Below are 19,097 nucleotides of genomic sequence, written 5' to 3'. Positions count from 1 at the left end.
AACAGGAGAGGCATAAAAAAAGAAGACATAAGAACAGAAAGAACAGGAAGACAGTAATCTTGAGTCTACAGCAGATCTGCTCCTTGAGAACAAGCAACCCAACCCTTGAGAGGCACCAAGGAGAGAACATATTGAACTTGGAGTTTGAAGATGAGAATTCAAGTCCTGGCTTTGTCATCTGATAGCTGTGTGGCCTTGAAGAAGTCATGTAACCTATCTGGGTCTCAGAAAGATGGAGGCGGTATTATCTGTCTTACCTATCTTAAAGGGTTCTCGTGAGGATCAAATCAAATGGATGTGAACTTGATTTGCAAACTATAATTACACACATAAGGTATTGTTATTCTTAGTTAACCAGAAGTGGCCCAGAAGTGAAACCTCATGTTAACTAAATGTGGCTAGCAATTTGGAAGAATGCTAAATTCTAAAGGGCTGTTACTTATATCTCCATTTAAATGGTGAAGAAATCAACGACAAGATAAGTGTCTTGGTCAAGAGTATATTAAGAGTGAGGTGCCTGGGTGGCTCAGTTGGTTGAGCTACTGTCTTCAGCTCAGGTCATGATCCTGGAGTTCTGGGAGAGAGCCCCCCATTGGGTCCCCTGCTCAGCAGGAGGTCTGCTTCTCCCTCTGCCCTTCCCCCTCTCATGCTCTCTCTCATTCTCTCTCTCAAATAAATAAATAAAATCTTTAAAAAATAAAAGGGTATATAGAAAGAGTGATGGTATAATGCAGAATGGTACTTAATTAAATTGATTTTTGGCTTAAGATAGAAGTCACTTCCTCCTCTCCAAACATACCACCAGGAGAAATATTAATTATGATGCCAACCATGTCCACGACCTCTCCCTCAATTGCCCAGTGGATGGCCTGGATAGTCTGAGAAGCATCGGCCAACTGTTCTCTCCTCACTGGACACTGCTGGCTGGGGATGCCTGTAGGAGGGTGATTCAATTAACTGAATCTTCTTGAGAGGCTCCTTCTGTGATTGGATATGCAGTGAAGAAGAGGAGGGGTATTGGATCCCAAGACGAGAGTGGAGCAGTTAGAAAGAAGTATGGGGGAGAGAACATGAGAGAGAAAGATGAAGAGAGTCTTCCATCCCTGGAGCTGTCTTAGATCCCGAGGATTTTCAAGTCTAGTTCCTGTCCCAATTTCTGAGTATCCTTTATGCAAACACTTTCTATTAAAACAGTCTGCACAAACTTCTCTTTCTTACAACCCCAAAAGTCCAAATTGATGGGTCCTGAGTACTTCTCAACTGCACTTCTTAGCTTCCTTATTGCTATTCCTGCCTCTGATCTTTGCCTCCATCCAATCTCTTTTGTAAAATTGCATTAATCTTACAGGTAAACCATAAAATACAATCTGGACGTGTCCGTTTTATAATCACTAATCTTCCACGGTTTTCAAGGGCTGGGGACTGAAGTTCAGACGCTAGCATGGCCTTCAAAGCTAAATGCGTCATGGCACAAATAGTGCAGGGCACATAGTGAATGCCCCACAGATATTAGTTCTTACTGTTACCTTTCCAGCACCATTTCCTACCACGTCCTTTTATAGTCTCTACTGCTTATAGATATCAAGTGATTTATTGATTTTCTGCTTTCACTGGAAAGAAACATAAGCAAAGCGTACCTGCTATTTTTCAGATTTCAGAGATAAACTTTATGAACATAACGATATTCTTGGGGTTTCACCCCAAGGGACTGGAATTAATTGGCTCCCAGGCCTTTGTAAAGTAGGTGAAGGTAATGGATGAGGGACAGAGCTGGAGAAGCTAAGCCGGATGGATTTATTTAGGAAAGAACGGAGAGTTGTTAATGGGAGAAAAATTATAGGTTAAAAAAGAGGCAGAGGAAACAAAACCTGTGCATACGGTGGATTGGGAGAATGTTTTAGGGGCTTCAGAGCGTGGGGGAAGAGGGACTTTGGAGCAGCAGCCATGCACGGTGGCTATTCACGTGGGAGATTTGGGAGAGAAATTATGAAAGAGGATAGGATGAGGTTTTGCTGTGTAATATGAATGCAACACACCCCATCCTCTGCCTTGGCATTTTTCTGAACATGCTTTAAAGATTTAATTTGCTTTTCAATTATTTTTACTTGACAGGCTAATATCCATGACATTCCAGGCTAGTACAGGTTATACAATTACTCTATGCTTCTTCACACCCCTGTTCATCCTGCACCTACAATTTATAGTTCCCTCCTCTCCTTTATCACCAGTTATCCAAATTCTACTTATATTCAAGGCTGTTCAGATGGCAGCCCTTGCATGAAACCCTCTTTTGATCTGCCAAGACAAAATTAATAGATTTTCTACTCTCCCGTAACACTTTCCCTTGCCTTTATTATAGCAGCTGTCTCCTTCTACCTTGTGTCTAGTCTGGCCCTGGCACAAATTTGTAAGCTTTTCAAGGACAGAAACTGTCTTAATGATTTTTGTAAGTCATCTAATGCTACGCTGGTTCACTGTATATGTCAACTTGACTGAGGCCCTGGGATGCCCAGACATTTGGTCAAACCTTCAGAGGTATCTGTGAGGATGTTTCTGGATAAGATTAACCCTTGAAGCCGTAGACTGAGTAAAGGAGATCATCCTCCTTAATATGGGGGAGGGGCTTATCCAATCAGTGGAAGACCTGAATAGAACAGAAAAGCCTGAGTGAGAGGGAACTCCTACCTCCTGACTGCTTTCAGCTGGGGCGTTAGTCTTTTTCTGCCTTTGGACTGGAACTGAATCTGTCTTCTTGGATCTTGAGCCTGCCAGTTTGGGGACTGGAGCTACACCCTTGGCTTTCCTGGTTCTCAAGGCTTTGGACTCAGATTGGAACTAGACCATCTGGGTCTCCAGCTTGCAGACAGCAGATCTTGGGATTGTCAGCCTCCATAATCATGTGAGCCAATTCTTTCTAAATCTGTATCTCTCTCATATCACACACACACACACACACACACACACACACACACACACACACAATCCTATTGGTTCTGCTTCTCTGGATAAGCCTAATATGAATTTCAGTACTGAGAAGTGGGGTGCTGGGGTAAGAGATACCTAAGCATGTTGAAGAAGCTTTGCAGCTGGGTAATGGGTAGCAGCTGGAAAAGTCTTAAGGTGCATGCTAGAGCTAGGGATGTTAGGGGTGATTCTGGTGAGGTCTCAGGTGGAAATGAGGAACATGTTATTGGAAACTGGAGGAAAGGCCAATCTGTTATAAAGTGGCAAAGAACTTGGCTGAACTATGTTCTAGTTTTTGTGGAAGGTGGAATTTACAAGTGATGGAATTGGATATTTAGCTGAGGAGGGTCCTGCAAAGGTTGGAAGGAGTATCTTGGTTACCCCCGACTGCTTCTAGTAAAGTGTGGGAAAGGAGAGAGATGAATTGAAGAAGGAATTGTTAAGTAAAAAAGAACCAGGGATGCCTGGGTGGCTCAGTTGGTTAAAGAGCTGCCTCTTGGCTTTGGCTCAGGTCGTTATCTCAGGGTCCTGAGATTGAGCCCTGAGAAGAGCTCTGGGCTCAGTGTGGAGTCAGCTTAGGGATTTCTCTCCCTCCTCTTTGCTTCTCCCCCATACCCTCACACAAGTGCTCTCTCTCTCCCTGTCTTAATAAGTAAATAAATAAGTCTTAAAAGAAAAGAACCATAACCTGAAGATTTGGAAAATTCTCAGCCTATCCATATTGCAAAAAAGAGAAAGAGAGAAATCTGTTCTGGAGAGAATACTTGGAATGTGGCTGTACAGCCATTTGTTAAGGAGAGCACAGGTGCTACTCCTGGGCTTAATCAGCTACCTCAGCAGAAGCCAGGAATAGAGGTGGGGATTATACCAGCAGCAACACTACCAATGGGGGTCAGAAAAACTAAAAGGGATAGAACAAATGAAACAAAATGAAGGAAGCCTGTCAGGTTTCTTAGATCCTGCAGGACAGAACAATAGAGCTATTCAGCCATAAGTGTGTGCTATTCTTCCAGAAAAGGGAAGAATAACCCTAAAGATGATTCAGAGATCATTAGGGCTCCTGGAAACCTCCTTGGTTTCAAAGGATGGGGGCCACCGCTTCTGTTCAACAGGCCAGACAGAGGGCCACTGATGGTAGCCTTAGAGATGGGGCTATCGGAAGGCTGGGAAGGACTTTCCAGCCTCCAGAACTGTGAGAAAATAAATTCCTGTGTTTTTAAAATTTTTTTAATTTTTTAATTTTAAAGATTTTATTTATTTGACAGACAGAGATCACAAGTAGGCAGAGAGGCAGGCAGAGAAAGGGGGTGGGAAGCAGGCTCCCAGGACCCTGGGATCATGACCTGAGCTGAAGGCAGAGGCTTTAACCCACTGAGCCACCCAGGCGCCCCTTAATTTCTGTTTTTTAAGCCACCCAGTCTATGATATTTTGTTATGGCAGCCTGAGCAAAGTAAGACAAGTGCCTCGTGCTCCATTTCTTCAAGGAAAAATAGCATTTGTTGAGTGAATGAATAAATGAAAGAATGCATGGAAATCAGTAGAAATCAAAGCACTATTTGAGATAACAGTTCTATCCAAAATGATTGTAGGCAAAAGGAACATTCAGCAGGATTACCACAGCTAAATTTTGGGGAAATGTGAGCCTGTGAAAAGAAAGGCAATGAAAATAACAGAGATTCTCAATAAAATCATGGAGCAAACGTAACAGTGTTAGAGCAAGAATAAATTTGATCATAGTTTATAAAGTGCCATTAAAGTTGAATTGAAAAATTACTTTTCAGAAAAAAAATACGTGATTAAAGCAGTTTATGGGAGGAATGAAATGGTAATGACATATCTTAGTTTGGTAATTTTGCTACCGAATTAATTTTAATGTGTTGGCCCTGAGCCCAAAGGTAGAGAATTTGCTGAAATATCTCTTCGAGAACTTAATGATTGAAAGTAGGCAAGTGTGGAGTGCCCCAGGGACATGCTGCAGGCTTGAGCCCATTTAAGGTTGCATTAAAGATGGGGCAGATGGAAGGAGTACCAAGTTGATTAAATCCTCTCCTCCCTTATCAAATCAAAAGGAGGAATAAAAGGCAGTGAGAACTGAAAAAACCAGGAGGACCCAGCCATTGCTTTGCACCCAGAAAGCAATCAATAAATGCTTGTTAGGTGAATAAATGATGATCAGGAGTGATTAAATGAAATGTAATTAGCAAACAGCAGCAAGTATAATTGCTTCTCAAAAAAAAAAAAAAAAAAAAGAAAGAAAAAAAGAAATCTGTGTTCAAACTTGCAAACAAATAGGCTCAAAGAACTATGTTCTAGGAAACAGAATCTGGCCTGGTAGGATCCTTCAGGCCTCTTAACCACCAGTGGCTCTTGTTTGATTTGGTGAGCCAAAGGGTTTTGGTTTTGAGCCAAAAGAACCCTTTTAAGGGCTCTAGGAAAGGGGCGCCTGGGTGGCTCAGTCAGAAGTAGACACTTCTTTGGCTCAGATCATGATCCTAGGGTCCTGGGATTGGGCTCTCTGCTCAGCGGGGAGCCTGTTTCTCCCTCACCCTCTGCTGCTCCCCCTGCTTGTGTGCTCTCTGGCACGCGCTCGCTCTCTGTCAAATAAAATCTTAAAAAAAAGAAAGGCTCTAGGAGGTGAGTTCAAGGCAGTTACCTCATGACAGAATTCTGTTAATTGAAACAGGCACAGATTTGAACTTTCAAGTCGGAAGACCCACCTATTTACTGAAAATGTATTCTCTAGTCCTGGAGGGCTAATTAGTATGACAGCTTCAGTTTGCATGGGAAAAGAGGAGCAAGCTAAAATCCAGAGTGTTCTGTTTTCACAGGAGCTGAACGCTGGAGTTGCCCTGTGCTGTAGGAGCAGAAATCTCTTGGAAAGTGAGGTTACAGATAATACAAGGCAAGAATTCTTCAGAGACTATGAATCTGGGATGTCCCAGTAGCATGGGATAAAACCTGGGAAATGGGGGCACCTGGGTGGCTCAGTGGGTTAAAGCCTCTGCTTTCCGCTCTGGTCGTGATCCCAGGGTCCTGGGATCGAGCCCCGAATCGGGATCTCTGCTTAGCAGGGAGCCTGCTCCCGCCCCCCCCCCCCCCGACCTTTGCCTGCATCTCTGCCTACTTGTGATCTCTGTCTGTCAAATAAATAAATCAAATCTTTTAAAAAAACAAACAAACCTGGGAAATGAACTCTTCTGAGAGACCAAAGTTGCATAAGACAAGACCTGTCTCCCGCGGCCTACAGAACATACTGGGCATGCTCAACAGTGGGCACTCAGCACCTGCTGCTCTGTACGATGCTGGACATCATAGCACAAGGCTTAACGGGGGTCCCATGAAGGCTTAAGCCGGCACTAGTGTGAGTGCCGCACCTCCCCAAGAAGAGAGCAGGTTTGGGGGTAGTAGTTGCTTCCTTGAGAAGAAATGAGGAAGGATGCTGGGCCAGTCTCGAGGAGGGAACAATGTGGGAAGCAGCTGGTGTTTGAGAACAGGTGTCAGGCCCTCTGGGTTCAAGTTTCAGCTGTGCCACTTCCTGGATATGTGACCTTGGGCACATTTTCTAACTTCATTTTGTCATTTTTTTTTCATCTGTAAAATGAAGATGTTAATGATAGTAGAGGCTCCCTCAGACGGTCCCTGAAAGGACTAAACGCTACAACACACAGGTAAAGAGCTTAACATAGTACCTGACTTACCATATGTTAAATCTTAATGGTATCAAGGACTGTTGCTATCTAGAATTATTTGGAAAGGTTGCAGATCAGAGCAGTAGGAGGGAAGGAACAACTTTAGTAAGTGCTTCAGTTAAAGTGACTTGTTTTCAGGCTGGTAAGAACCATGAGAGGTGAGAATTATCATTCTACCCATTTTATAAATGGTATAAAGAGGCTCTGTGGGAGTAAATGGCCACCTATAGCCCCATATCTAGCAAGTACCAGATCCAGTATTGAACACGATCTTGTCTGGAACTAAGCCTGTCCTCTTTCTCCCACGTTTGGCTGATAACCATGACCAGACTAAAATATGTAGAGATTGGTATCCCCACCTATGTAAAAATGAAAACAACTGAAGACCATAAAATAGAAGAAAGGCCAACAGCTGTTTCTCAGATGACTACAATTTTAAAAAATCTCTCTCTCTCTCTCTCAAATACTTTTCGAACAATTTGTTCAGTCTCCTATTTTGGTGCCATAAACACATGCCTGCTTGGCTTATCCAGTGTCCAAAGACACAGCATCTATTATGAGAAGTTTCCTGTGGCCTCCTACCCTGGCCTCTCTACTTCAAAGGGAGTCGGCCCTGGTATGTCCAGGATATTGTGCAAGTTTTAGGAAGTGCTATATAAATGCACTAATAATCACAAATTATCATTAATGGCACAGATGTTATTAATATAAAGAACAGTGGCAGCCATTTTCTCCGCTCATGCGGCAGGTACTTCACACATACTTTTCTCATTTAATTCCCACAACGGCTCTATTTTACCGGTGAGGAAACTTTTCTGGCAAGTTGTGTCCCAAAGGACACACAATTAGTGTCAGACCTGAGATTAGAATGTCTCTGTCTGATTCTTAAAGTCTTCCCTTACACAGAGCCGTTTGAACTCATGGACTGGGCTAAGTAGGGTCGGGGGTCTCTCCACATGTCTCCCACCCTTCTCGAAGGGTCATTCACAAATGCTGTCCTATGAGCAGGGGTTAACGGGAGCCTCTCAACCTCTCTTCCAAACAGTCACCTCAAATGTATTTTATGTTTTATGGGGTCTATATTTAGTACTTCTAAGGGGTAGGATGGCTATGAAGAGGTGATATATATGGCCTGAGGAGAGTTTCAAAGAAATTGAATGTTTTTTTCTGTATTTAGGAATATCTCTTTAAAAGCTGTGGTCTCAGGCATAATGCCTACAAAGCAAATCAGAAAACACCCTTCTCTGCCACAACCCTCTATGAATGTTACTATTGGCACAGGGTGGCAGGGAGGAGTGTGGGTTCTGGAAGCAAATTACCAGGGCTTGGTACTACTGTCCCACCTGCTAGCTGTGTGAAACCTTGTACTTAACAGGTTGTAGTAATAAGACTTATCTCCTATTTGTTGTGAATAGTAAATCAGATAACGTATGCCGAGTTATTTAGTACAATGAAGTGCACTTTGGAAGGATTCAAAAGATATCATCATCATCACTTATGTAATATCATTTCCTTAATTTCACTGTCTTGTGTATTAAGCCAGCTAACATTTTATTGAATTTATCTGAATTGTGATAATATGATGCTCTTAGGTAAGGGCTATGGTCTTTTTAATAAAAGCAGTTGGGAAAAATCCAACTAAAGAGTGTTGAATTTAAATAACAGCCCATTTTATCCAAAACAACTAGCTTTTACCCCATGAAATAGGAAGGAGGTGGAAAAACTCTTTATTGGTGGTAGGGTTTTCATATTATGGGGGGAATATTGCTGCACTGAATAGACTAGCTTTTAACTGTGTATTTACCTCTCCAAACATCCATCCACTAGTCCTTCAAAAGGCACTTAGGGAGTGCCCTCTGAGCATTGTCTTCAGGAAACTGAGCTAAGTACCTGAGGTCACTATAGTTATTCAACAGGGAAAAGTGTGACTGGCAAAGTGTTGACTTTCTCGCAGGGAAGCTGGGACAATGTGAAAATTCTTGCTAGGGTAGTCAACGCCTCTGACAAGCAAAACATAATTCCAGAGGGGCCCTGGTGCCAAGCCATTTAGCCCTAGGCCCCCAAAAAGTTAGTCACTAAGATTTAGAATGAAAGACAAACACTGGGGTTTTAATTCAAGGTGGTATATAAGATCCAGAATAGGGTAAATTATAACTAAGGAAGAGTTAAGCATTAATGAGGAAGGCACTGAAATGTATGCACTGATATCTTTAAAAGTTAGCCCCAAATATTTGCTTTATCAATATATTACTGCTAAAAATATATACACATATATTTTATATATTTGTAATATGTGTGTATATATGCGTGTATTAAAGTATAACATACATAAAAAACGTACACATCGTAACTGTGTAGTTGGAAGAATTATCACAATTTCATCCCATATAACTACCACCCACACCAAGAACTAGAACTTTATCATCCCCCGGATGTCCCCTCGCACTCCCTTCTAACTGGCTGCCCCTCAGGCTTTCCCTGCCTTTCTGAGAGTAGAGATTCTTTTGCCTGTTTTTGAACTATAAATACATGGTATTATACAGAATGGACTGTTTTGTGTCTGGCTCCATCACTCCACATATGTTTTTCATATGAACATGTACTCACTCTCCGCAGTCCCCAAGAAACAGAAATTAAGCCACAACAAGATTCCACAATATCAAGTGTTGGTGAGGACACAGAGCTCTCTCATATGCTTCTGGTGAAGAGTAAATTGGTAAATCATTTTGGAAAACTGAATGACGGTATCTACTAAAAGCTGTTTATTGCCTTCCTTGGCATACTGTTTTCCAAAGTGCTTGTTTTAAGATTTTAGAAAAAGAAAAGACAGCAAAACAAAGCAGAAAGTGGGACGTTAATAAAGATAAAAGGCAAAATTAATAGGAAAACAATCAGAGAAAGTAAAAATCAAACATAAACCCTGTTCTTTCAAAACTACTGTTCTGTTGACCTCAAACCTGCTTTATGATGAGACACACACACACACACACCCATGCCCAAGATTAGCAATAGGTAAAGAGATAACAAAAAGGAAAATGAACTATAAAGGAATATTAGAATGAAACAGGCTAGTACATTCAGAAACAGATCCATATACATTTGGATACTTGATTTCCGACAAAAATGGCACTTGGCGAGAAGGGCAGTGGTTTTAACAAATGGCGCTGGGTCAACTGGAGAGCCACGTGGAACATGTGAATTTTGACCACCATCTTGCACCATGCCCCAAATTAATTCTGGATGCTAAACAGATACAAACGTGAGAGGTAAAACAATAAGGCTTCTACAAGATAATCTAGAAAAAAAATCTTCATGACCTTGGGATAGGCAAACACTTCTTAACCTAACAGGTTATAAAAAGTTCCCATATAATGGAAAAGATGGATAAAATGGACTAGATTGAAATTAAGATCTTCTGTCGCTGGAAAGACATCAACATCACTAAGAGAGTGAAAAAGCCATAGAGAAGAGATTTTACATTGTATATAACCAAACTGCTTCCAAAATATATAAAGAATTCCTACAAATCAAAAGGAAAAAGATAACCCAATTGAAAAATGAATGAAAGACAAAATAACTTTTTAAAAAAGATCTTATTTTTTTAAGAAACCTCTACAACCAATGTGAGGCTCAAACTTACCACCCCGAGATCAAGAGTCATATGCTATACTGACTGAGCCAGCCAGGTGCCCTGAAATACCTATTTTTGATAAAGAGAGGAAGGGGACTAATGCCTTTTCCAGGCAAACATATCTACCATGTGTTTTCTTCATTCAGGCTTTGTAACCACGATTTGGTGGCGTCACATCCATGGCAGAGGAGAGGAACAGAGAGAAAAGGCAGATTATAAAAATTAAAGTTATAGAGTGACAGGGCCACAGACTAAGTTAAAATAGAAATGTTGGCTGGAATCAGGTAGTTTAAGGGAAATGGAGCAAACAGGTTGCCTCAGTGAAGACAGCTGCTGGCCTAACTCAATGTGTCTTACTGGAGGTGGCTTCCGTAACAGATGCTTCCAAGACAAGGTCCACACAGACAAGGAAAGATAAGACTCTTCCTGTTGCTGACATCAGCTGCGCTCAGAAACTCACCATCCACGCACAGCGGTACCTGTTCCCTCCACTGGTCACAGCCGGTATTCTCTTTCCCTGAGACCCCTGTGTACAAAGACCTGATGCTTCACTGCATGGGAATCATCCCTCTGGGCCAACCACAGGTAGGCCTTTCTCTGGGTCGCCAGAGTGACCTCCGCAGCGCTGACTGGTAGGCAGAACTCTCTGATAAACAGCCCGTGGGGTTCTCTCAACTACCTGGTCACATGGACATTATTTCCCCGCCTTATCACTGAGGAAACGGAGTCCCAGGGGGTGAAATGTAATTCAAAGAGAGCAGAGCCAATGAGCGGAAGAACCAGTGTTCTGAGATTTTCTGCACTCTTTCCATTTGGGCCCATCAAGTGGTTGGGCCGTAACGGCGAGGCGTGAATGAGTGAGTCACAGGAACGCGAGAAATCACATACCTGAAATACCAAAACCGATGATAAGGGCAATGGCTCCAGCCAAAATAATGATGATGCTAATAACACTATGGAGAGACAGAGAAACAGGAAATTACTCTTCATTGCACTCGACATGCTGCTTTGCGACTGGGGTTCCTGTGTGTTATCTATTAGAGGTGCGCCTAAAAGCATCTTGACCTCTGTCTGCACCATGAGCCCTTTCCTAGAAAGCAGAGTGCCTTAGGCAGGATTCTCAACAATCCCCATCTCCCCGGGGTGCTGGGAGAGATGAAAGGAGTTCATGACATGACGTTGTATGTCATCTGACTATTTCCAAATCGGGAAACTCTGTACAAAGATCGTTGGGGCAAAACTGATGATACCTCTGCAGTGCCAGGCGTGACTTGAGGGGGATGGGTCCCGTACTCAGTCCGCACGGAGCATGAATGCCCATCATTGACCTACCTGTCTTGTCTCCTTCCATAGACTTTACACTGAGGACGACAGTTATGTCTTTGTCCATACCCACTCATCCCTAGTTCTCCGAACCCTCTCGATTCTCAATGGAACTTTGCTTTCTCTTATTAAGAAAGTAATACAAGGGTGCCCGGGTGGCTCAGTTGGTTAGGCGTCTGCCTTCAGCTCAGGTCATGATCCTGGGGTCCGGGGATTGAGTCCCGCATCAGACTTCCTGCTCAGCGGGAAGCCTGGTTTTCTTCTCCCTCTGCCACTCTCCCTACCTGTGCTCTCTCTCTGTCACATAAATAAAATCTTTTAAAAAAAGTAATACATATTTCTTACAGAGAGTTTAGAAAATACAAATAGGTTAAAAAAAAAAGGACACTAAAATAACTTGCAATTCCATCACCCAGACACAACCACAGTTAGCTTCTTGAGATGTATCCTGCCCTTTCTCAATGAACAGATTAACAAATGACATTTGGGGGAAAAAAATAAGGAAGTAGTGTTTACATTTGCTGAGTTCTAGAATTACTTGGCAGACATGTTCTAGGCACCGTTTATGGATTATATCATTTATCTATTTAATAACCTTACGAGGCAAACACATTTATCATCTGCGTTTTACAGATGAGGAGATGACACAGGAGGTTAAGCATCTTCCCTACATGCGTATTGTTGGTCAGTGGCCCAGCTGGGAATAGAATCTGTGTCTGGAGCCTGCACTCATCTTCTCCCCGCACTGCCTCCCAAGAGTTGGGGGCTCGCACATGGGGCACAGGGGTCGTCTCCAGGGGGACCCATGCTCCTTGAAGGGCACCAGCTCTAGCTGCTGAGAGTGACTCAGAAACAGAAGGCCCACGTCGGTGCTGTGGTGTTGGCAGAGCGGTTCCTGGGAAGCCAGCCCACTGCTGCCCGCCCTTGCACGCAGGTCCTTAGGCAGGTGTCCTGGGCCACACTCTCTCCCTGCTGGCAATTCACACAGTCCCCACACCCACACTGATGTTACTCAATAGCAGGACAAAAGAGAGGCACAGGGAGGCAAAGAATGATACCACACAGAGAAAAGGGAAGCACAGGACATTTTCCTTTCTAACCTGAATAGGCTCATTGTACCCAGCTCCCCTTGGCCCAGGGATGGGCCCACCGGAGAAAAAACAACAGACGTCCATTTGAGTCAACAGTTTCCCTGGAGGTCAAGCCCTTGCGAGTGTAGCTGTAGGGGCAGCGAGTGAATTAGCTAAATGCTGCTTCTAATGATAATCGGGTACCTGCCACTGATTCTAAGAGGAGACCGTATCTGACCCTTTCCCCTCTCTCTATACCTCGGGGCACCCTCAGTTCTCACTGCTCCAAGTGTGTGAGAACAGCTACACCATCTCAGCAAGAGGTACCGACCGCTGAGCCGGAGAGCGGACTTGACTTTGGGACCCTGGCTCTCGCTTATCTTCAATTACTTCATGTCTCTGAGACTCAGTTTCTTTATCTTTAAAATGGGAGTAAGAGGAGACGCCTGGGTGTCTCAGGTGGTTGAGCAGCTGCCTTTGGCTCAGGTCATGATCCCAGCGTCCTGGGGTCGAGTCCCGAGTCGGGCTCCTTGCTCGGCAGGGAGCCTGCTTCTCCCTCTGCCTCTGCCTGCCATTCTGTCTGCCTGTGCTCGCTCTCTCTCCCTCTCTCTCTCTGACAAATAAATAAAATCTTAAAAAAAAAATGGGAGTAAGAGTAATTCCTGCTTTACGTGCTCTAGGGGTTAGGGGTTGAAGTGTGTCCCCCACCACCACCAAATTTACATTTGGAAATCCAAACCCCGAGTCCTTCAGAATGTCACTTGATTTGGAAATAGGGTCTTTGCAGATGTAATTCATTCGATGGGATCATATCGGAGTAGTCCAATAGGACTGGTGTCCTCATAGCAAGGGGAAATTTAGCCACAGACGTGCAAGCACACTCAGGGAAAACACTGCATGAAGATGAAAGCCGAGATTCAAGCAAGGAACATCAAAGATGGCCCACAAACCACCAGGAGATGGCAGGGAGGCCCGGAGCGGACTCCCCTTCCCCCTCCAAAGGAGGTGACCCCACCGACCTACGAGCAGACTGCTCATGTCGGAGCTGTGAGAGAGCACGTTTCTGGTTAGACCACGTTTCTGGTTAGGCCACCTGGTCAGTGGGTCTTTGTTATGGCAGCCAGAACAATGAATATGAAAGGGTTGTTTTCAGATCAAAGTAGATAGCAGCTATGTCATAATCTGTAAGGGGCTATTTATATATTGCTTTTTACCATCAAAAAGTTTACCTGCAGCTGTTTGCAATACATTTGTTATTAAAAGCTGATTTGGGACACCTGGGTGGCTCAGTCGGTTGTATCATCTGCTTTCAGTTCAGGTCGTGATCCCAGGGTCCTGGGATCGAGTTCACATCAGGCTCTCTGCCCAGCAGGGAGCCTGCTTCTGCCTCTGCCTGCTGCTCTCCCTGCGTGCGCACGCGAGCACGCTCTCTCTCTTTCTCTGAGAAATAAATAAGATCTTAAAAAAAATAACAAAAGCTATGACTTAATCCTGGGAACTGGTAATATTAGAAACATTACAGTATTTTGACACATCAAAAATAACCACCCACCGGGCTCCAGGCTGATGCCCAATGAGCATTTTCTCCTTTGAGTTACCAAGTCCTGCTGAGTAGCTCCTTCATGTCTCTCACACCTCTTCATTCCTGTCCTCACTGTCCCCCGTCGCCACCATGTCACCCCAGCATTTTTCCAGTGCCCTCCTCACAGTTTTCCCTGTTTGCAGCCTGGACGTCTCCCACCCAGTCCTCCCACTGCCAGCATTAGTGTGACTTTGGAATTTCTATACCGAATTAGCCGAGGGGAGACCACCTAGTGGCAAGATGGGGAGAAGAGACAGGCTGAGGTCCCGAGTGTGGCTCCCAGAGTGAGCCCACATGGGTTTGAGCCTCAGCGCCCCCGGGCTCCAGCTGTGTTTCAAGTTCCTGTTCCTTCTTGTTCAGATTAAATGAGCTTCCACAGCGTTACCCCAGGTTGGGTGATTTGTAAAATCACTTAGGAGAGTGCCTGGTGGGGCGCCTGGGTGGCTCAGTGGGTTAAGCCGCTGCCTTCGGCTCAGGTCATGATTTCAGGGTCCTGGATTGAGCCCCGCATCGGGCTCTCTGCTCGGCAGGGGTCCTGCTTCCTTCTCTCTCTCTCTGCTGCCTCTCTGCCTACTTGTGATCTCTGTCTGTCAAATAAATAAATAAAATCTTTTTTAAAAAAAAAAGAAGATCGCCTGGCACCTGGGAAGCTTCAGTAAGTACTAGCTATTCCCAGTCTTATTTTTCTGCTGTGGTGAGGTAACAAACATGTTTCTAAGTTAGAATATGTGTTTCCTTGCTGGTGCCCATGGTGTGGGGATGAGCCCCCCCGGCTCAGCTACTGAGCTCTTTGTAAGAAAGCCTACAAAACTGTAACAGAGTCAGCCTAGTCCTCTGCTTAAAACTTGGAACGTCCTTCCATCACCCCTGGGATAATGACTCACAGAGCCTCTCAAAGGGGCACCTTCCCTTCTCCCCAGTCTTTGCCTCTCCCCACGTTTCCCCTCAAAGCATTGTAGGTCCTCCCTGCCACAGGCCTTCACGTATGCCATCCTCCACCCTCTCTCAGAAAAAGCAAAGACACAGAACAGATACCTGGCCACACACCCAACAGGAGGGGGACAATGGAGCTTGTGTGGACCCATCAGAATGGCCGAGCCCAGCTCTGTCCCCACAGACCCACATGCTTCCCTAATTGTGGAAGCGGAACCCTCCTGGCTACCAGCCCTTTCTCTAAATGGGAATCACCTTGAGGTTTGTTCGGAGCTGCTGTTCCCTTGGGAAATAGCTCACCCTCTAGAGCCTTGGAAAGAGAAGCAGGAACTCTCGGAGCAGCCAAATTAAAATCGTTCCTGTTTTGCTGCTTATTAATTTTTTAAAAAGCTGAATAAAATATTCACATAAGGTGTACTTACAATGGTTTTTGGTTTTTACTTTTCCAGAATAATTTCCGGTAATGATGCTGCAGGAAATTGTTAATGTGAAACTGTCTTTTAACCACTACACTGGAATTCACAGGGCACATTTATTAGACACTCCTTACAAAGGGGCCCAGATGCAAATCAGTGCTTTTGGAAGATTTGTTCATTTAGGAAACATTTATGAAGTATTTATCACGTGAAAGATATTGTTGGGAGGACATTGTAGAGATTAATTGTCAGCCCTCAAGGAGCTTTTTTTTTTTTTTTTAAATATTTTATTTGTTAAAGAGAATGAACGGGGGGAGAGCGAGAAGCAGACTCCCCGCTGAGCAGGAAGCCCAATGAGGGACTTGATCCCAGGACCCTGGGATCATGACCTGAGCCGCAGATGCTTAACTGACTGCCACCCAGCTGCCCACCTCTAGGAGCTTATAGTGCATTTGAGGTATACACGCATACATGCATGTATAACATGCACAGACATGCAGACACACACGCACACACACACTGTAATAACACAAGACACGTGGTCAGGGCTTCAGTAAAGAGAGGAATAACTTCTCACAGGAATTCTATGGAGAAGGAGGTATTTTAAAACTGAGAGAATTAGAGAGAATCAAACTGTATTTCCATGGACAAATTTCAAATCAAGAGAAAGTCTTCACTGAGAAATATGTTTGGCTAATTCATGCTGCTACATGCTTTCTAAGACAGAAACCCAAAGAAAAGTGGCATTTTCTGCCACATGGACAGGGTTAGGACCCAAGCATCCTGTCAGGGCTCTGGGCTCGGAGAAGGTGCCTTCAGGGGCTGCAAGACTCAGAGCCTTGCAGGGGATGGACTTGGATTCCACCTAACACGTAGTATGGACTCCCTGAGGGTGGCCTTGTTCAGTTCCCTCCGTGTCTTCGCTTCTATTGCTGCTGCCTTGAAAGAAATCAGGCGTTTGTGAAGACATGTGAAGACATGTAGGTATGTTCCAGAAAAGACTCACGCTGTAGTAAATCACACTTAGTAAAGGAGCTGGGCTTATGGGGGAAAAACAGGGTTAAGGACAGACCACTCATGACCTAGGTGACTTTGTAATTGGTCTACTAACAGAAACAATACTGGGTATATGGGGAGGTAACTCGGACCTCCAAAGTGAGCATCTCAGTAGGGCCAGAAGCTGCTTCAGGGGATATTAAAAGTGCACAGAAACAACTGAGCAGACACTGACTGAGGGTACTGTGAGTCTGAGTTTTCTGGAAAGGTGGACGTATGGGAAGGTGAGCCTAGGATGGGCTTCTCTGGGGAGGGAGCTCCAAGGGCAGATGTTTATTTAAAATTAAAAAAAAAACAAAAACCTGAAGGCCACACCAAGCCACAAAATTCCCATGTGGCGGGAAGCCACAAGGTCAGAAGCCTCCCCTCATCCCCACCCCTGCATATCTCCTCTAGATCTGTTTCCAAAAACAAGGGCTTTCTGGATCTGCTATGCCATGTGTAGAGCACTATGTCTGGAAGACATAAAGCGCTCTTTGTTTTATCCAAACATTAATGGTTTCTATGTTCTCTAATTTCTGCCTCCTGCCCCAATGCCAGCAGAACCGAGAGATGCCACATTCCTTCAGATTATCAGCTTACCTTCACTTGAATAAACAATAAATGATTAAGACTCTGAAAAGAAGATTGTTAGCACACGTATGATTAACCTGAATAAATTATACTTTTAAAGTAAATACGCTTTTTAAAATGAAATATTTAAATTTATAATATAAATATAGAAATATAAACATTTTATATATTAAATAAACATATATACTATATACTATATATAATATATAAAAATAAATAAAAAATTTAAATTAAATATACCAAGCTTACTTAAATTCCAGAATATTTGAGTAAATCAAGTAAATATTTGAATAAATAAAACATATTACTTTGTTCATAAACTAACCAAGCCACTGAGTTTATAAAGAACGCTGACACTGGAGACGTTTACTTCAGCCTATCCAACACGTTTCTCTTTTTTCACCCCATCAAAGGTGAAAAGAAATTATTTTGAAATACTATGTGGAACAGAGCATTGGGCTTTAAGGCAAAATTATCTATTTTCTGGATATCGATTAGTACAGGTTTTAAGTTTCTGAGAGGCTTAGATTATTGTCTCCTCAACACTTTTCCCCCATCTCTACAGTCCCCTGCTTTATCTCTTTATATTGGTAAAATCAAGGCCAGTATTGATCCAGGGAACTGCTAGCATGAGCGTTTGTGAGTGGTAAATGGAGGGTCAGGAAGCAATTGGCAAGGAGGAGACTGTTATGTGAAGCTTATGTAAGTGTGTGTGTGCGCGCACACGCACACGTGTGGGTGTCCTTCCGGGCAGCCCTGCCCTGTCACGCTGCTCTCACGGTAGTGGACAGCATGGCTTTCAGTTTGGGGAAGAGATTTTAGAAAATTGCATGGGAGAGACTCAGGTGCTTTTGAATATCATGTTGAGGCATCCTGTCTTCCTTCAAGCTGCCGCTGAGAAACATGACACGATATTCTGGGGGTCCTCCAAAACATAAGCCCCATGATTCCATCCTATCTGGGCCTCAATGCCACAAAAGGAGACATGGCCAGAAAATGGATTACCTCTCGCTTGCCAGCTGCTTCTGAGTGATCGATCGTAATGGCCTCAGGTATTGCGTGGGCGAAGATTGCAAGGCTGCCTCCGGGCTCAGCGGTGGAGAGTGCCCCCATGATGAGAGACTTCTGAGTGAGTATGTGCGCCCCGTGAGTGCCTTCTCTGGGCCAAGAGCAACACATGAAAGGCGGCTTGAACTGGCCACTTGCCACCAACTACCACAGTCCTAGGCTAAGTTTACGGAAAAGTAATGACGGTAAAATGGCAGTGTTAGCGGACTCTTGTCTGTGCACATTTTTGGCTTGCACTTTAAGAACAGCCATGAATGTGCTTGCTTAGGACAGGGCTCCTCGGGCTCAGCACTATGACTATCTGGGCCACATAATTCTTTGCTGCTGCGGACTGTAGGATCCCTGGCCTCTGTCTTTTCGATGCCAGCAATAGCCCTGCCCCTCTTGTGGCAACCTAAAATGTCTCTAGACAGGTCGCTTCTGCTGAGAACCATTGATCTAAGAGAAGGGGGACTGGCGATGGTGATGTGATTAGAAGTCATTGCTTTTGAGGGGAAGTTGAAGGAACGGGGTTAGTTTAACTTAGAGGAGTCGAAATGTAGTAACGATCATTTCAGAAACTGAAAGGTGCCTTAGGGGCCTCTTCTCTATCACCCTGGAAGAAACGGAGGCAATAGGTCAAAGTTCTAGGAGGTTAGATTGAGATTCAGCATGCAGAGGAACCTTCCAGCAGAGCTCCCTGGTCCTGGTGGGAGGCTGCGGAGTTTCCATGGGACATGTGCCTACGGGCGGGGGCTGAGTAACTACTTAGGGACAGAAGTGAGGAAGGAAGTTTGGGGGCACTAGTTAGG

The 19,097-nt window shown here is 44.1% G+C and overlaps 1 protein-coding gene across 5 annotated transcripts in view; it reads right to left on the bottom strand.

Moving 5' to 3' along the window:
* VTCN1 (V-set domain containing T cell activation inhibitor 1) overlaps positions 1-19,097 on the bottom strand; it is a 57,043-nt gene that overhangs the window by 12,870 nt on the left and 25,076 nt on the right. For all 5 annotated transcript variants that reach the window (XM_032360683.1, XM_032360685.1, XM_032360686.1 and 2 more), the window contains one exon: positions 11,174-11,238. In XM_032360683.1, coding sequence (XP_032216574.1) covers positions 11,174-11,238 — 65 coding nt within the window. The remainder of the gene's footprint in view (positions 1-11,173; positions 11,239-19,097) is intronic.

Source organism: Mustela erminea, chromosome 10 (genome assembly GCF_009829155.1).
Source record: "Mustela erminea isolate mMusErm1 chromosome 10, mMusErm1.Pri, whole genome shotgun sequence".
Taxonomy (NCBI): domain Eukaryota; kingdom Metazoa; phylum Chordata; class Mammalia; order Carnivora; family Mustelidae; genus Mustela; species Mustela erminea.
Note: the sequence above shows the minus strand (reverse complement) of the source record. Positions and strands in the feature narration are given on the sequence as shown.